General features: G+C 45.5%; 2 protein-coding genes across 2 annotated transcripts; both read right to left on the reverse strand.

Moving 5' to 3' along the window:
* Positions 1 to 572: 572 nt before the first annotated feature.
* MEMO1 (mediator of cell motility 1) lies at positions 573 to 10,504 on the reverse strand. Its single transcript, XM_078858606.1, has 9 exons — positions 10,053 to 10,504; positions 6,537 to 6,618; positions 6,214 to 6,282; positions 5,992 to 6,104; positions 5,485 to 5,596; positions 4,874 to 5,016; positions 4,385 to 4,461; positions 3,036 to 3,140; positions 573 to 2,573 (listed from the first exon to the last, which is right to left on the reverse strand). The coding sequence occupies exons 1-9, from the start codon at positions 10,123 to 10,125 to the stop codon at positions 2,442 to 2,444; spliced, it is 906 nt and encodes a 301-aa protein (XP_078714732.1). The 5' UTR covers positions 10,126 to 10,504; the 3' UTR covers positions 573 to 2,441.
* Positions 10,505 to 11,728: 1,224 nt separating this feature from the next.
* LOC144933304 (GDNF-inducible zinc finger protein 1-like) lies at positions 11,729 to 17,100 on the reverse strand. The gene is made up of 7 exons (XM_078857990.1): positions 16,960 to 17,100; positions 15,768 to 16,123; positions 14,086 to 14,828; positions 13,882 to 13,982; positions 13,238 to 13,411; positions 12,608 to 12,775; positions 11,729 to 12,415 (listed from the first exon to the last, which is right to left on the reverse strand). Exons 2-7 carry the CDS (start codon positions 16,062 to 16,064, stop codon positions 12,156 to 12,158), a joined length of 1,743 nt encoding a protein of 580 aa, XP_078714116.1. The 5' UTR covers positions 16,065 to 16,123; positions 16,960 to 17,100; the 3' UTR covers positions 11,729 to 12,155.
* Positions 17,101 to 17,298: the final 198 nt, after the last annotated feature.

A 17,298-nucleotide genomic window follows, 5' to 3' on the forward strand; every position in this document is an offset into this window, starting at 1 on the left:
AGCACGAGTGGGGACGTACGAAAGAAGATACAAGCCGGAAGACAAGCAGGAAGCCTCGGGTCCCTTATTGTGGAAGTCTTCAAATAAAGGTGGCTCTTTATAACTTTTATTAATTAAAAAAAAAATTTACCTACGTGACTTTACCGAAAAAACCTAAGAATATGAATCCTTGCAGTCACGAAAGCTTAAAATCTACAAATATAATTATAAGCTTTGAGAATGAATCTGACGTATCCATCATTACGTGTCTCAATTTACGCTCGAGTCCCTGCTCAAATAAGCATCGGTGGAGGAGCAGAGGGCGGTCGCCCCAATAAATCAGCCCACAGCAAGAAGTGGAATTTTCACATTTGTCTAAGATGGGTGCCCCAGTGGTACAACTAAACCAGGGCTCATGGACCAGAGGGGGTCGAGATGTTGGGTCATGAAAGACGGCAGTCACGGGGGCCTCATTTCATTGCTTGCACCAGGGCCCATGCCTCGCACGCGATACCACCGGGTAGCCAGTGTCACCACAGGACAACCACTGTTTCCTACAAACAGGTGCAGCATCAACAACACAGACCGAGTGAAACAAAGAGCACTTTATTGCAAGGCATATCAGTGCAACTTGAAGCGTAACGCCTATCTAATTCGTTACTTCTACAGGAGTAGAGACACTCCTTCACCACTACAACTACAAGACCATAGGCATTTCAGAGCCATGAACAGCAGAGGCCATTGAAGTGGGTGGGGGGAAAAGGGGCTGTTTTTCCGATAATGGTCTGCAACGAGTCACTTTGTAAGCGGCGAGTATACATGGAAAGCGCGCTCCATAAAGGTACAAACGTGTAACAAAATAAGCATGAAAACACAAGCAATTTAAAAGTCTAAATAATTGAGTTGTGAAAATTATAACGGCTTGTTTTTGCTTTGTCTGGGGTTTTTTTTGTAACAGTAAGCAGTTCTTACACTAACAGTAAACAGTCCTTACACACACACACAAATAATTTTTGACGAAACCTTCAATTGATGTTAAAGAGCGGATGGCAGATCGGACAAAAGTCGACTTCAGTACACGTGCTGCATGCAGCATTGTTCTATAAAATGAGACGAAGTCTCACGGATGAAAATGGACTCCACTGAGCAGTATGACCTGCACAGATTATCCAAAGACTCCCAGAGAACACAAGTCACTCAGTCTCTCGCAGGGAAGTCCTGAACGCACAAAAGAAAGTGAACATAAACTTGGATTAAAAAAAACCTTCTCTCATCCTACTCTTGAGATTGTGCAATGGATACGAATCCAGGCAGTCTGTCCAAACCTGTGAAGGAACACAGGGGGTGTGCGAGATGGGCAATGCACGCATCCGCGAACACAGCGAGCAACGATAACGTTTATATCACCCACGTTCCCACATATGCCGTCAACCCACGGACAGACCTTTTCGCACCATTACACTTTATTGGTGAGGGGTCACGACCGTCACGCCACAACTTAAGTACAAATGTGCCAACATTTTACAACACCAGTACCGCACTGCTGAAAACCACATTTCATCCAGTTCCTAGAATTTACACAGCAGCATCTGCAAGGGGATTGTACAGGGCACAAACTTCAATCATGTGACAAAAATGCATCTTGCATGCTTCTCAAATCCAGCTGTTAACCTGCAATGTAAATGTGCATCGTCTGTTAAGTTTTGCCAGTGCAGGAAAGTTACTTTTAAAGTGAAATTTGTAACATAGAGACAGTTTGCAATCGATGCATTCCCATCACATTTTATTTTCCCAATCTCTTTGTGCATAAAGCCTTACAAGCAACAATTTTACAACACCACCACGGCTTAATACTTCTGTATCATAAAATTACCCAAACACTTGTTAACATGTTTATATCTACGATACAAAGCCACAATGTAAACTGCTGTCTGAATATATTTGGTTAGCAGTTAGGAGCAGGTGAAATTGTAGAGAAATAACAAGCTTTGTACACCATAAAAGATTTCATTTCCCTTCTGCAAGAGCATGGCATTATTTAAGCTTGAGTAAATAGTTCAGACATTAAAAATATCCACACACCAAAGCAATTAAAAGGAAAAAATAAACCTCACAAAAGCAGAGAGAACATCGAGGCAACAACACATCACAGCAACCAGTCTATAGTCTGCCTTTGGATTGCAATCAGTAGCGGCGTACAGCCTTCTTCAATACTGCGGCCACGAGTCTGGGCACTGCAAACCTTTCAAGACCCACGCCAATCTCCGACTGATACACGCACGCACGCGCACGCACGCACGCGCACGCACACGCGAGAAAAAGCCAAGTGCAACGTATTCGGTCGATGGTCGGACAGGTCAGAGCAGCACCGCCATTAAGCCGAGCCGGATGGAGAAAAGGTAAGCGAGGGGCCTCGGCCCGCGATGCCACTGCGCGGTGGCCCGGGTCACGTACGAGCGCCTTCACGATGCCTGCAGCGCGCCGGCTGCATAGCTCACGGAGCTGTCCTGGAACTTGCGGCAGTGGCTCGACTGTGCGTAGTTCAGGAAATTGAAGGACAAACTCGCGCCTTTGTTCCGGAGCTCCGCAACCGCCTGCCGTCAACAGGGAATGACATTGGCAAGTTAATAATGATGGACTCCAACAGGGTTATGACAAACGCCAGAGCATCTTATCCCCTTCTTCCACTGTCACATCTGAGCCAATGCAGGGCCAATGCAGAGCCCTCCCAGTAAGGGTGGTTTTATACTGGCTATTTGCCGTGCCATACCAGAACCAAACAGGACATGCTAGCATCACGAGACATCTGAATCTGCCCTCAGTGCCAGCAGAACCAGGGGTCAGGCTAAAAACGCAGCGATTGCATACGATGTCAGTCAGTACATTGCAAGCACATGGTGTCACCTACATGTATCTCGACTCGTTTGTTGCGTGACAAGTGGCACAGCGAGGCGACTACAGTGACAAACAACCTGTTGCCTCCTGATGCTGGCACAAGCACAGCTTGATTGTACATCGGACAAGAGATCAGAGTGTGTTAATGGGATGGCTCTCACGTTCAGCATGACCCCGATGGGATGTCGTCCACATATCGTGTTTCGGTACTTCTTCAGGTAACTGCTGAAAGCTGCGGGGTCAAGCTGCTCAATAATGTCCATACCCTGCAAAGAGATGGCACACGGTGAGGTGCACATTAACAATAATAATGATGCCCTATTGTGTAGGTGCTCAGTCGTGCTCAAAAGCTATTCGATGTATTTTCAAGTTGTACGTTTCACTCCACCGTGCTGCTAGGAGATTCTTTTTCAGGAAATAAATTCCAGCGAAACATCGGTCATCATGCCAAACAACACGCGACACAATACCGAAAACAGAATGGAGATCTATAATTTCTATATTTATCAATTAAAGCCAACTATATTCAGGAGGGTCCTGCATTGGGATATTTGGTCAATTTCGCTAAAATATGTTTTGAACGTGGGAGGAAACGGGAGTAATTGGAGGCAACCCACCACGCACATGAGCGAATAACCCTTGAAGCTCTGCAAGGATTCCAGAAATAATTTCCTCTACTGATATCAGCTGGCAGGCCAGCAAGAGACATGAATCTGTATTGATCCAACCATCCTTGCCTCCAGAGTGCTGTATTCAAGCCATATACACTGGACCATGTGCCAGCACATTAACAAATGTGTGCAATGTTCAACTTAAACGGATACTTGTGAGATAGAAATTGTACCCATACTTGCTTGACAGTGAATGATGCAATAAACTCCGAACAAATAGTTACACATTTTATCGTTGTGTTATTTGTATAATTTAACATAAATATACCACCAGATGAGTGATTTATTTAATTTCTAATATATTTGGATTTCTTCTTAAAATACGTAATTGTAAGGAAAACATTACTTGCTTAAGTATCACAGCATCTCAAACAATAACACAGGAAATACAATAAACCCATCAGGGCAAAAAATACACAGGAAGAGACAGATGAGAAAAAAAAGACAAAAGATAACAGGAAAACCTTTAAAACAGCCTGCCTCAGCAGCTTTTCCCCCCTCTTATTTCACCTAATGATGATTGCTTGTGTTGCGATCGAAACGTCGTGATATTTATTTATTTAACTTTATTTTAATTTTTATTATTTTATTGTTCTATCTACGTGACTTTACCCAAAGACCCAAAGAATTTGATAACAAATCCAATGATTAATAGAAGAAAAAAAATCATCAGAACAGACTCCAAAACAATGTGATCCTCAAAAATCACTAGTTTGTATGATGACCTTCACACCTGCTGTTAGCTTCATGTGAAACAGGAAACTGCATTGGAAAACGTAATGTACACCATCTTAAGCACACAATGCACAAGTGAGCATGCTGCATGCGGATAAGGTTACCATCTTGTCAATGTACTCGATCGATTTGTGGATCTCTCCTTGAGACTCGTCGTAGTAAGTGTAACGAAACCGCTGGCCTGCAAACAGACAAAGGATATATTTTCATGTTACTATGATGTCATCTTTCCTCCCTGGCTAGTTCCAAATTAATGACCAGTTACTGGAACAATGACTGTTACTTTCCCGTGCCATTAGAAAGGCCTCTGTTATATCAGTGCTTTTAAATGTTGCCAGAGTAGTATGACGTCATTGTTTTTTGACAGCATGTGCATTATAGGCATGAGAGATTGTAAAGTTATGATTAAAAAATATTAAGGCAAACGTATGTCTGGTGAGCTGCAGTTGAATTACTTTTAAAATCATCGAAATAAGTATGTCAACACACAAAACATTATTAAAAAGTGTGAAACGTTATGTCGCGTCGTGAACAAATTGCATCGCGGCAATTCTCATTGTTACTGGTGGAAAATGATGGTTGCAAAACCTTACCCCAGTGACAGAAGTCGGAGGAGAAGACAAACAGGTTGTTTGGGTCATCGAGGTACTTGCTGAAAAGTCTCCCGTACTCACACTCGCGAGACTCGTTCAGAGAACCCACCAAGACTGGCACAATGGTGAAATCATCTCGTCGGCTGGGGGGGGGGGGGCAAAAGGGCATCAAAGATTTTTCATTCGTTTTGAACTTTAGACTGACCATAACTAAACAAGTTCTGCTGTTATTATGCTCATGAAAAAACAGCATGGTTCTAGTTATTTCACTTTCCACAAACATTTCCTAATTGCATTTGACCATATCACAATTCACATAAGGCACTGTGCCCATAAGTATGCATGTACAAATTGAAAAGTTATAATTTATATAAACTATATGTAAATAATATGCCAAAGATACATTTAGGCGAACGGAGTGCATACAATTGTACAAATGTGACAGGACAATGGGAAGCAGAAATTACAGTAAAAATCATAACCCAATCAGGATACTAAATTGTGACAATTCATTTCATCTATTGAGGCGGGGGGCGGGGGGGAATAAATCACTGCCATGCCTATATTCTATACACAGTACTGTTATTGACACCGACAGCCTAATCTCTGACCTCTCCATGACCTTGGCAATGTAAGGCAGCTGCATTTCAATGCTGTGTTCATCCTCATCCACCTCCACGCTCATCTTCTCAAACATGCCTGTCTGGGACAGCTCCGAGTAAACTGTAAGTAAATGAATTTGGAAGCAAGAGACAGGTCAGTTCATATATTCACACACATAAGACTCCCCCGTATAGCCTTTAATAGCCTGTTGGGGAAAGTGCTGTTAGCGAGCACCTCTTAAGGTCGGAATAGTACACATGGTGGGTGGCCAGCACCACGCCTGACCGCCTTTTTCCCCCGAGTGGTAATGTTTACACACCGCACTAGGTACTCATTCGAGACTCAGTCGACCTAGGAGAGGCCCAGGACGGGTTCAGATAATCGCCACTGATGTTTTCGCTGTTCATCTTGGAATAAAACTCAGGGTGCTGTATTCATAGCACAGAGCACTAACAACTACACCACTACCCCCTGCGTTATCGTGAGCACATGCCTGCGAGCGTTATGGAACTTACTCTTCTGGTCAATGCGGAGGTTGTAGATGGGCGTTTTGTAGATGGAGACAGAGGAGAGTGCACATCCCGACAGGTGTACATGGTGGGATGGTCCCAGAATGAACACTCGTTTCCTGTAAACAGAATAATGGCACGCGCCGCTCACACAGGAGGCGAGAGGACTGTACACGACTCAACTATTAAGCCGCCTTCAATTTGTCTGCGTCTCGTGTGGTTACTCACGTCTGAGCAGGGTCCACCTGTTTATAGGCGTGAGCCGCACACGATCCGCAATACGAGTAGCCGGCGTGCCTGCAATATCAAAGCAAACATCTCTCACAACAACTCACAACAGCTACAATGTTTTTCATAAACTCGTGTTTTTGTTGTTTTTGTTGTTGTTGTTGTTGTTTATCGAGCCATGATTGATCAAGGGTGGCTGTGTAAGGGTACACCATCATCAATATCATTAGCTAACCTACCAATCAAGCCTTGTGCTCAAGCCAGATGGGGTCATTAGACTTCAACCACCGCGACGGTGACTGCAGCTCTCGGCCGGTACTCACGGTGCAATGATGGCTCTTGCAGGCCGGCGGGTGGCCTGTGCCTGGGCGAGCCATCCCTCCAGCTGGCTTGACAGCTGTGAGCCTGCAAAAGGGGTTTAGAGAAGCCAAACGCACGTGCATTTACTACCAGCCACACCGCCAATGCCCACAAGGAAAAGTCAACCGTCATGGCCCCGTAATAAAATGTTAAGAAACGTACATCCCCGATGAAAACAAAGGTTCAGCGGAACACTTCATGCTCTGCACTGTACCTTACACTCAGTATCTGAATTTCCCAAGTAAACGTTATTGCCATGTGCAACATTCAGTAGATGACGGGGCATTTAAAGTTATTTAAAGATCTTCTTGGTTCTTTCGGTAAAGTCACGTAGAAGGGAAATAATAAAATAATAAAAATAAAGCATAATAAAGATGAATCCCTGCAGTCACGAAAGCTTTAAATCGAAATTTATTTAAAGATGTGTACAAATGTACGACATCAGGTATTAAAACATGGCGGATTAAATAAGCTCCAAAGGTGATACACTGCCTATTATTTATAGAAAAGCATTAGCAATAAAAAAAAACACTATTCTTTGTGCTACAATTATGGTATAAGACAAAAAATGTTTAATTGGGAATGGAATATTATTTACTCATCTAAGCTCAAATGTATTGTTCAAATATATAAAAACATGTTTCTGTAAGTAGATTTGCAACCAATGGGTTGTCTTCGATACCAACAAGAATATGAAAAGTCACATTAAAAAAATATATTTTTGCTGTGTATGATGAATGTTGATAACATGTGAAACACCACATTCAGGAACCGTAGCTTGACTCATGCAGCATGCCATAGCTTCCCACACACACATTCCTTCATAATAGGCCACCCAATGGAACAACTGTCTATCTGGATGTCTGCCTAAGTGTCAACGCATATCAATTTCTTAATAGAAAGCCAGGTGTCTGGCTGCACACGTTTCAAGCCACATGCCTGGCTAATTATCATGCCTGGCTAATTATCAAGTCTCATTCCTGGCTAATTATCACGTGTCATGCCTGGATCACGCATGTCTAACTGTAATGCCTCAAGCCGGGCTAAATTGCCCTATTGTCATCTCGCAGTGCATTGCGAGCCAGTGGCCACGAAGGGCTTCATTGAACTTGGGGGTGGGGGGGTTGAGGGGGGTGGGGAGATTGAAGGGGGTGGGGAGACTGAGGGGGGTGGGGGGTTGAGGGGGGTGGGGAGATTGAAGGGGGTGGGGAGGTTGAGGGGGGTGGGGAGGTTGAGGGGGTGGGGGGGTTGAGGGGGGTGGGGAGGTTGAGGGGGGTGGGGGGGTTGAGGGGGGTGGGGAGATTGAAGGGGGTGGGGAGGTTGAGGGGGGTTGAGGGGGGTGGGGAGATTGAAGGGGGTGGGGAGGTTGAGGGGGGTGGGGAGGTTGAGGGGGGTGGGGGGGTTGAGGGGGGTGGGGAGATTGAAGGGGGTGGGGAGGTTGAGGGGGGTGGGGGGGTTGAGGGGGGTGGGGGGTTGAGGGGGGTGGGGGGGTTGAGGGGTGTGGGGGGGTTGAGGGGGGTGGGGGGGTTGAGGGGGGTGGGGGGGTTGAGGGGGGTGGGGGGGTTAAGGTGGGTGGGGAGGTTGAAGGGGTTGGGGAGGTTGAGGGGGGTGGGGAAGTTGAGGGGGGTGGGGGGGGTTCAAGGGGGTGGAGAGGTTGAGAGGGGGCGTGGTCAGACCGATGACGTTGGTCACGAGCAGCTCGCCCATTGACCCAGCGCTGTCTCTGAGGCTCGTTGCGGCAAAGCAGTGCGCGACCTTTTCACCGCCCGCTTACAAAATCCCGTTTTCACCCCCGCCAAACCGATTGATTCCATTCATAAACTTTTTACAGAATACTGCGCACACAATACGCCCGTCTCTCTCGTCGCGGCGTTTTATTTATACGCTCCTACGAACGACGAAGCCTCTTACGGGACTCACTTTCTCATCGCGTCTTGTTTTGGAACTACTTTTTTTCCTCTCCATATAGTCGTCCAATCAGGAAGCGTTATCGCGCGGTGTTGCAAGCCAATCGGAAGGCGCCCACCACAGCAGACGCGATTTACCAGGGCCGGCCATCTTACTCAGGGTGAATCTCGATTTGAAGCTTTCGTGACTGCAGGAATCCATACTCTTTGGTTCTTTCGGTAAAATCACGTAGGTAGAAAAATTAAATATACATTTATCAGGGTAGTTCGAGGCTACACGAGACGCGGTTCACCAGGGCCGGCCATCTTACTAAGGGAGTTGGTTCGATGCTATACGAGACGCGGTTTACCAGGGCCGGCCATCTTACTCAGGGAGTTGGTTCGAAGCTACACGTGACGCGGTTTACCAGGGCCGGCCATCTTACTAAGGGGGGGGGGGTGCTAGATGGGGCACACCGACGTAAGATGGCGCACGGGCATTCAGCAATACTGCGATGACGCCAGCAAACGCAATCCCGATCGGGTGTTCTCACACACACACAGCAACTCCGTGCGGCGGATGATTAACAATGGGGAGGGAAATTCGAGCGGCGCTTTGTTTTGTTTTCGCAGAGCGGTCAACTTACCCAATCTATTTCCATTTGACCACGCTTTAAGTTCGATCAGCCACACTTTGGCTGTTCGCGTCAGATTTAGCCAACAGAAGTAACCCCCCCCCAACCACCTCGGCCTTCACTGCCACTCATTTGTTGTTGTTAGTGCCTGATGAGTCCCAAATGTCTCATCACCATCATCGTCAACCATGATCACTCCACTGCTGGAGGACGCCCCCCACCCTCCACCTAAGCTGTCGCCAAACCTCACGATCCTGCAATGCCTCTAGCGCCGATTTAATCACTCCGCATCACCAACAAACCCTCTCGAAAGCGTTCCATGTTGCGGCCTCTCTAATGTGACCAATCAACCTTTAATTATCATCTTAACTTTGCTACGTTCCCTTAATTAAAGTGTTGCACAATTTGCCAATGGTAACAAATACTGCCCCGAGTAATAACACATGGGCCTCCACATAACGCACTTTTATTTTTAACGTCAACAACAAAACCAGGCTCTGTATTGAGTGAATCCTGCTTAAAACACCGTCTAATAGACAGACTAATCCCCACGATTAGAATATAGAATTCAAACCATTGGATCAGAAGGCACGTTATAACCCCCATTCTGAGCAATACCCCAAGTGATAAAATAATTTATTCCTTCTCAAAGCGGCGATTGTGAAATAGCTCGTCGGGATTTCGTGCCGAATGTAAATTGCCGGGGAGGTACGTGGCCGGCACAAGGCCGCAGGCTTTCAGCCGCGGTCCCCGCAGGCAAAACGGTTGAGCGAGCAGGCGAGAGCGGTGACACCCGCCCGGCGTTTCTACGAAAACCTCGACGTTTGCTACCCGCCGCTGTCAGCCCAGACCTCACCGTCTCCAAACCAGCAGGCGATTTCTCGCTACAAGATGAGAATCTCGGCGAGGTGTAGGTTTGTTTGTGTAGAAGAGGTGGAGGTTGTCCGACTTAACTCACCGGAGGCCGAGTACCAGCTGCCGGCGTGGCTTGCCTCCCGCTCCAGGTCCCGACTCGACATCCTATCGCCCATTGGCGTCGGCTCTCGAGGTGAGTACGAGAAGGAGAGAAGAGGAGAAGAGGAGGGGGAGAGGCGACACGAAGACACGACACACGCAAGAGAGACAAAACGGCGAGAAGCAGGCGATATTTAAGAGGCGGCGTTGGGTGGAGGGGGCATAAAAAAAAAGTCTAAACAAGGGACCGATGCCCCGAAATTAAATGGGAATTGAATTTCGAGTGGTTCGGGTCGAGTCGTGGAGAGAAATCAAACAAATTGCACGTGTTTTTTTGTTGTTGTTGTGTTTCTTTTCTGGGTTTTATGGCTTTAGGTTGCTTGCTTGCTGCTGGTAAAGAGACGAAAACAAAGAAGCGGCCACTCTGGGGGTGGCTGGAGGAGGTCTCTAAATGGCGAGGGGAGTGCGGATTCGCGTTTGGGAGGAGCTGAGTCCCGGGGAGGGCAATGTGCTGCAGCTCTCTTGCCAAAGCAGAGGTTTCATCTCGACATGTTATTTTGGGTAAAACTGTAAAAACAAAACAAAAATTGGAGATATACGTGCTTGACAAGTGGACTTGCGCTCTAAAAATATGTATGCGTGAAACGGATGTGTTGTGATTCTCAGCCAGGCTCTTGCTTAAATCGAGAAACAAGATTGTCTCATGCAGAATGGCATCAATGGATAGTGTGGATGAATGGTACATTGGGAAAGATCGATATAAGTTGGGAATCGCGCGTGCGCCTAAATTAAGGTGGACGATTCATCTCTCATGGACGGCTGTGCGTGTAAATATAGCTCCAATTCACGTTTCTCCATCTGTCTGGAGGTTTTTTAGCCTCCGAATCTGACAACAAACATTGGAACGAGGCTGGCCCAGAATGCAAACCCAGCCACCATTGGCTGAGCAGTGACGGGGAAAGGGGTGCCCCCACCCATCTCTTTCAAAACATTACACACCACGTCAACAAAAACCAAACACCACCGACTACCACCTCCAGAACTGCCTTTTGTGTGCGTTGAGTTTGTCGTCTTTCCACAGAACCTCCGATTAGCACGGTTGGTTGCGTAAGGTGCGAAAGAAGTTCTATGTACCTGTACATATATTACAATATTCCACGTCTCTCTCGTCCCAATTTAGATACGTCTATAATATATACCCCATTAACATTTATAGATGTTCATATTCCAGTGTTCTGTTAACATGATGCGTATTTTAAAAACGTTCAAGTGGCGTTGAATATTGCAAGGTAATTTATCATAAGTTCTGTATTGGTCACGAAAAAATTGCATTTCAGAAAATGTTTTGACAAAAATAATTAGTAATGATTAATGTAATTTCATGAGTTGCATTATGTAATGTAGTTATTTAAGAAACGAAAAATTATGCTAATAGCATCTCTAATGCATATTGTGAAATGTTAAGTTATTGCTTAATATGTAAGAGCACCTTTTGTGGATGTCACTACCATTACAACTATTAAGCACTCTAAACAAAGGATAACGTTTGACAGTTCACTATTAAATGGTCATAGTAACGTGCACATTTTTAAAGTATCATCTTCAATTTTGACAAAACACTCTAGTTACAAGTTTAAGTGACTTATCATTTTATGTTTTAAATCACTTGTATAATACCAATTCAAACAAAAATAACCACTTTTTATTAAACCCAAAAAAATAAACTCAGTGAAAATATATATATATAATGGCATATTGAAACTGTATACATCATTCAGATCTCTGGTACTTTAGGAAAATTATACACAATTCAGATCAAACCTTGCTTGATTACAAATGTACTTGAACAGAGTAGTCTTTTATATACTGTTTGTATTTAACATTTTTCCCCAATCAAAATAAATTTAACCCATGAACCCATGAGTCACACCGAATTAGCCAAATATTCATAATTACGACAATCCTCATTAGCATCGTCTGCTCTCAATTTATTAATTATAGCAAGGAAAAAGTAATGCAAGATTAACATAAACATGAAAAAATAGCATATCTGTGATGCTGCAGACAAGAATTTCAGCTGCCATATTCTGAAATGTTGATGGCACAACTATGTTGCACCACCTTCCTGGGGCTTGGGTGGTTCGTGATTAATAAACATCGTGGTCTGCTCCACTGCCCAGTCGGCCGGGACATCGTCTGGCTTGTGGCTTTTCATGTGCTGCTCCATCTTGCGACGGGCCGGTGTAACAAACTCGCAGAGAGTGCACTTGAAGGCCTGGCACCCATTGTGTTTTGCGATGTGTGCACGTATGGAGGAAAAGCTGCGGCAACGCTTTTGGCAAATCTTGCATTCGAAAGGTTTCACACCTGTAGCAGATGAAGTAAATGTCATTAATTTACATACACACATAAATCAGTGTAATTCTAATTTTTACAGGACAATGAAATGAATGATTAAACAAAAAAGTTATTAGTCGCATCTCATTGCAAAGTTGAAATCACATTTAACAGCTATGAACATTGAGTTATCTTAATTTGCGCAGTATATCTGGGACGCACCTATGTGAGTCCGAAGGTGCAGTTTGAGTTGAGTCAAGGTTTCACATTTCTCCTCGCACTTGCTGCACTGAAAGGTGGCCACACCAAGGTGGCGGCGCAGGTGTCGTGTCAGGTTGCCCACGTCCGCAAAGCACTGGCCACAGTACTCACATACATGTGGCCTTTGACCTGCCAGCGACAATCGGCCACATCACAAGCACTTTGGAGATTAATGAAAGACAACGCTTAAAGAAAAAAAATGATGTATTTTATCTTGTAGAAAATGCAGCTCTATGTCTCAGATTGTTTCACACAAATTGGAAACTTGGTTAATTAAAACACAAATGTGTGACATGACTGCAACCTCTTTTCCATATATATATTAATTACATAATTGTGTGCTCTAGCGATGCACATGATTTCAAATTACTCTCATTGAACAATCTTAAAAATGTGTCATTCACCGATTAACATTCAAATATAAATTCCCATGTGTCATTAATGCAATATTGAATCAGCCAAAAATAAACAAAACTTGCTTTTTTTACCTTGTGCTTTCAAACCATACAGCCCAAACAAACCTGACTCTTCACAGTAACTTTGTAACATTTAGTCTCTAGCTCTAAGTGCTGCAAGTGGCATTGGTCTTACCTTTGTGTACAACACGGAGATGGCGGATGAAGTTCCCGTTACAACGAAAGACCCGGCCGCACTCGTCACACATGTAGGACTTCCCACGTCCGTGCACTTTGCGTTTATGCAGCAACAGGTCCTGCTTGAAGGCAAAGCCCTCCCCACACGTGGCACACTCCAGCTTCCGCTCTCCTTCAGGGTCACACGACAGTGAAACTTGTCAACGTTTTCATTACCACTATAAATCCTTTATATGCGTGGCGGCTAGAGTCCTCTCGTCCTCTTGCTTGAGATGGCTGCCACCTATGGGTCAGATGATTGCCTGCCACCATTAAGCAATTGGTAATTAAATATAATTTATTTTTTACTAAAAAGTGTAAAATTTTGCAAATATTTTTTTCACGAAAATAAATTGTCACGCACATCGAGTCTGTGTGCAAAATGTCAGCTCGATTGGATCACGGGAAGTGGGTTAAAAAACGACCGAAAGATGTGCACGGTCGTAAGCGCGCAAGCAAGCAAGCAAGAAAGCAAGCAAGTGAACTTAATATAAAGGATTTAAAAAGTCTTAAACTGCACCTAGAAGAAACGAAGTTAGTATAATATATACTCCTATTATTATCACAAACATTGCTGTTTATCCACATTACTTAAAACTGTACCTGCATGGTAGAGAAGATGCTTCTGTGCTGCAATTTTTGAATTAACAACCTTTCCACAAATTTTACATTCGCCTTCATTGAACAGCAAGTGTTCCTTCCATCTGCAAGGAACCAAAATAATTCAAATTACATTTTATATTGGTCTTTCATGCATGACTTTATGCAACGTAATGTAGTAAAAGTATATGCATGAAGCTAACTTACAAGTGTGCTCCGAGGTCTGTGGAGTTGGACACATTGAGGCCACACACGAAGCACCGTGACATGGGTGGTGGCTGGGACGTGCTGGGGGTCTCCACTTGCATTGAATGGGTGACCAACTGACAATCAGTGCTCATCACTTCCTGGGTTTGCCCATTGGCAGCCACTTCAGCAGTGGCCTGCGAAATCTCATCAAAATCATTCACAGGAAGCACCACCACTTCTCCACTAGGCTGGGCCATTTCAGTCTCAAGCTGCAGCTCCTTGCTCTGCTGACCCAGCATGTCCATAATTTCTTGCTGCTCCTGTTGCTGCTGCTGCTCAGAAGCGTCGCTAAAAACCTTGCAGACATTCTCATCTGACTGCTCCTGAGGGACTTCCAGTGTTATGTCCCGGCCCTCGGCAATGGACACGAGGTGTTTTTCGATGTCCGAGAGCGACTGGTTCACCGCGTCCTGCGTCGACACCTGCACATCAAAGCCAGCGGTCGTCTCAACCGTGTACGGCTCGCAGAACCCTCCATCGCCGATGTCCTGGCCCTCGCCGTCGATCTGCTGCGACATGAGCTCGTCTCCCTCCACCACCTGACTCACGGTGAGCCCCGACATGGCAGACACGGCGGCGGAGGAGCTCGTCACGGCAGTAACCACACCCTGCTGCAGCACCAGCCCGCACACCTGCTCGAGCGGTCCCAGCTGGAGGATCTGCGCGGCCGATCGCAGCACCTCCAGGTCGCCCACATCCACCTTGAGCAGCGTTCATTTAGTCAGCATTGTTTGTTTTAGTCAGTTATATGCGAGTCGACGATAACCTGTGGAATTTTAGTCAACTCTTAGCGTGTTGATTTCTTACATTAATAATTAGTCATTCTCTTAGTCTAGTCAATTAAAGCAGTTACAGTAAAACCTTGGATTGCGAGTAACTTGGTCTGCGAGTGTTTTGCAAGACGAGCAATTTTTTAAAATAATATTAATTTGATAAACGAGCGAGGTCTTGCAATACGAGTAGTACGTGTACGCTTTGTCTGCCGAGCGTCACGTGATCACAACTGATATACGAGTGCTTGGGATTACAAACACGTTTCCAGAACGAATTATGCACGCAATCCAAGGTTTTACTGTAAATTTGAACGATGGCCACGAGTGGGCGAAAATCGCTAAGCATGATGATGGTGACTACGCACCAAATGCTAAAGTGTCACAACTATGGCAAGATGAAATTAACTAGTTTGAGTGATGACGCAGGATAAAGTAATTTAGTAACATTAGAAACTCGAGTGCAATGACGAAAACTAAAAAATAGCATTGACTCTTTATGCATGTCAGAAAATTGAACGATTTCACTGATTGGCCGACATGATAATATTGAGGAGCAGAAATTGCACGCCATTCACACCAACATTCAATAGTTAAGAGTGGACTATATTTCGATTTAAAGCTTTCGTGACTGCAGGGATTCATCTTCTTGACCTGGTTTTCACCTGAGGACGGCTGCTTGCGTTGTGGCCGAAACGTCGTGAGAATTGTTTTATTATGTTTTATTTTTATTATTTTATTACTTCCCTTCTACGTGACTTTACCGAAATAACCAAGAAGAAGAGTGGACTACATATACGGTAGTTTAACACACACAAAAAAGAAACAACCCCGTCACGGATCCTCACGAAACTGAACCGAACAACCAACCTTGAGCGAGGCGGTGTATAGGAACTCGAGCACAAGCCCGAAGGCTCGCGCCGTTAGGAAGTCCAGGCGGTAGAGCTTCATGGGCTGGCTCTGGTGCTGCGTGAAGAGGTTTTCGAAGAGCCTGCTGGCACCGGCCAGCACGGAGCGGTGTGCCCGGTAGTGGACACCGTCCACCTCCACCGTCACGTCGCAGAAGTGACCGGCGATCCGCAGCTCGTTCATCCGCAGCAACAGTGCCGTCGGGTAGTCCACGTAGCGGAGCTCCACCGTATTCATGTGCTCCGACTGAGGCTGCATCCTTCGCAGGGCTTTGAAGGCAGTTTTCACGGGATTGTTGGTGGGGTTGTACTTGCTTCCTGTTGACAAGACAGAAAAAACACGTCCGATTTTGAATCAATGTTCGGTGTAAATTAGTGTCCATGTTTAAAAATATTGGCAATATACGACTATGTTTCATAATATAAAGGCAAGGTAAAGGTACGGCCCTGCAATTGCTTACACCTCTATTGGAATGAGGGTCTCCCCCTCGATGCTAGTTTGTTTATAACATTCATACAAATACGTGAAAATGTTTCGTCAAATTACTTCGCACTCTGCTTAAGTGCCCAAATGCATGTCATTTTCATCACAGCAAAACCATTAATAATGCAATAAATTGATATGATCGCTGGTGTAAGTCCATCCATTTGAATGTAATTCAAATAGTAATGTACAAATAACGCATAATGTATGTTGCATTCGAGTACAGCATTTAGACAAAGGTGGAAACAGCTTCTGGTCCTATGACAAATCACCCAGGATTCGCAAGCTAATCAGGTTCTGGCCTGTACAGTACTTACCACGTGGAACGGGTGCTATAGGCTGTTATACAGTGGCCAGCAGAGGGCGGTGCACCAAACGTAAATGTTGTACTGCACTTCTAAGTGTCCACATCTACGGACGGCGTGCGGAGGCCTTCATCCAGCAGCGGATTGATAAAGGGGCTACACAAATGAATCACTGCATCTGCGCGGGTACAATCATGTTTACCGCAAGTAAGCGCAAAGTTGCAAAGACAATTCTAAACGTTAACATGTTGCCCGAGGCCTAACGCAGCATTCATTGCGTTTAGACGCCCGCCCGCCCGCCACCATTCACACATTCACACACAAACACGCGCCTCGACACGGCAGGACGAGGACACAATACTCACGCTCAAAGAACAAACGTTGAATAGAGCAGAGGTTGTCGTCGCGAATGACAACAACAATAATAATAATAAAGAATACAATAGGTGAGGTACAATCCCAAGCAGGAGCGTAGCAGCAGGGTGGCGCGGGGTTTATGTTTGCATGTCGACAACTTCGCCTACCGCCTTCCGCCAACAACCTCTCACCCCATTGGCTCGCCTCCTGTATAACTTTATTGGTACCGCCCCCTCCTACCAACCCCCCAACCCCCCCAACCCTCCCACCAACCCCTCCCACCACCCCCTCCCACCAACCCCCCCCCTCCCACCAACCCCCCCCCCTCCCACCAACCCCCCCCCTCC

The sequence above is a fragment of the Lampetra fluviatilis genome, chromosome 7 (genome assembly GCF_964198595.1).
Source record: "Lampetra fluviatilis chromosome 7, kcLamFluv1.1, whole genome shotgun sequence".
Taxonomy (NCBI): domain Eukaryota; kingdom Metazoa; phylum Chordata; class Hyperoartia; order Petromyzontiformes; family Petromyzontidae; genus Lampetra; species Lampetra fluviatilis.

Excerpts from the sequence above, each read along its gene's own strand:
- MEMO1 (XM_078858606.1), bottom strand. The coding sequence starts at position 10,125 with ATGGGCGATAGGATGTCGAGTCGGGACCTGGAGCGGGAGGCAAGCCAC. Across the intron at positions 6,283-6,536 it reads GCAAGAGCCATCATTGCACC|GCACGCCGGCTACTCGTATT; the intron begins GTGAGTACCGGC and ends TTGATATTGCAG. Across the intron at positions 5,017-5,484 it reads ATTGCCAAGGTCATGGAGAG|CCGACGAGATGATTTCACCA; the intron begins GTCAGAGATTAG and ends CCCCCCCCCCAG.
- LOC144933304 (XM_078857990.1), bottom strand. The coding sequence starts at position 16,064 with ATGCAGCCTCAGTCGGAGCACATGAATACGGTGGAGCTCCGCTACGTG. Across the intron at positions 13,412-13,881 it reads GCATCTTCTCTACCATGCAG|GAGAGCGGAAGCTGGAGTGT; the intron begins GTACAGTTTTAA and ends GTGACCCTGAAG. Across the intron at positions 12,776-13,237 it reads TCTCCGTGTTGTACACAAAG|GTCAAAGGCCACATGTATGT; the intron begins GTAAGACCAATG and ends TGTCGCTGGCAG.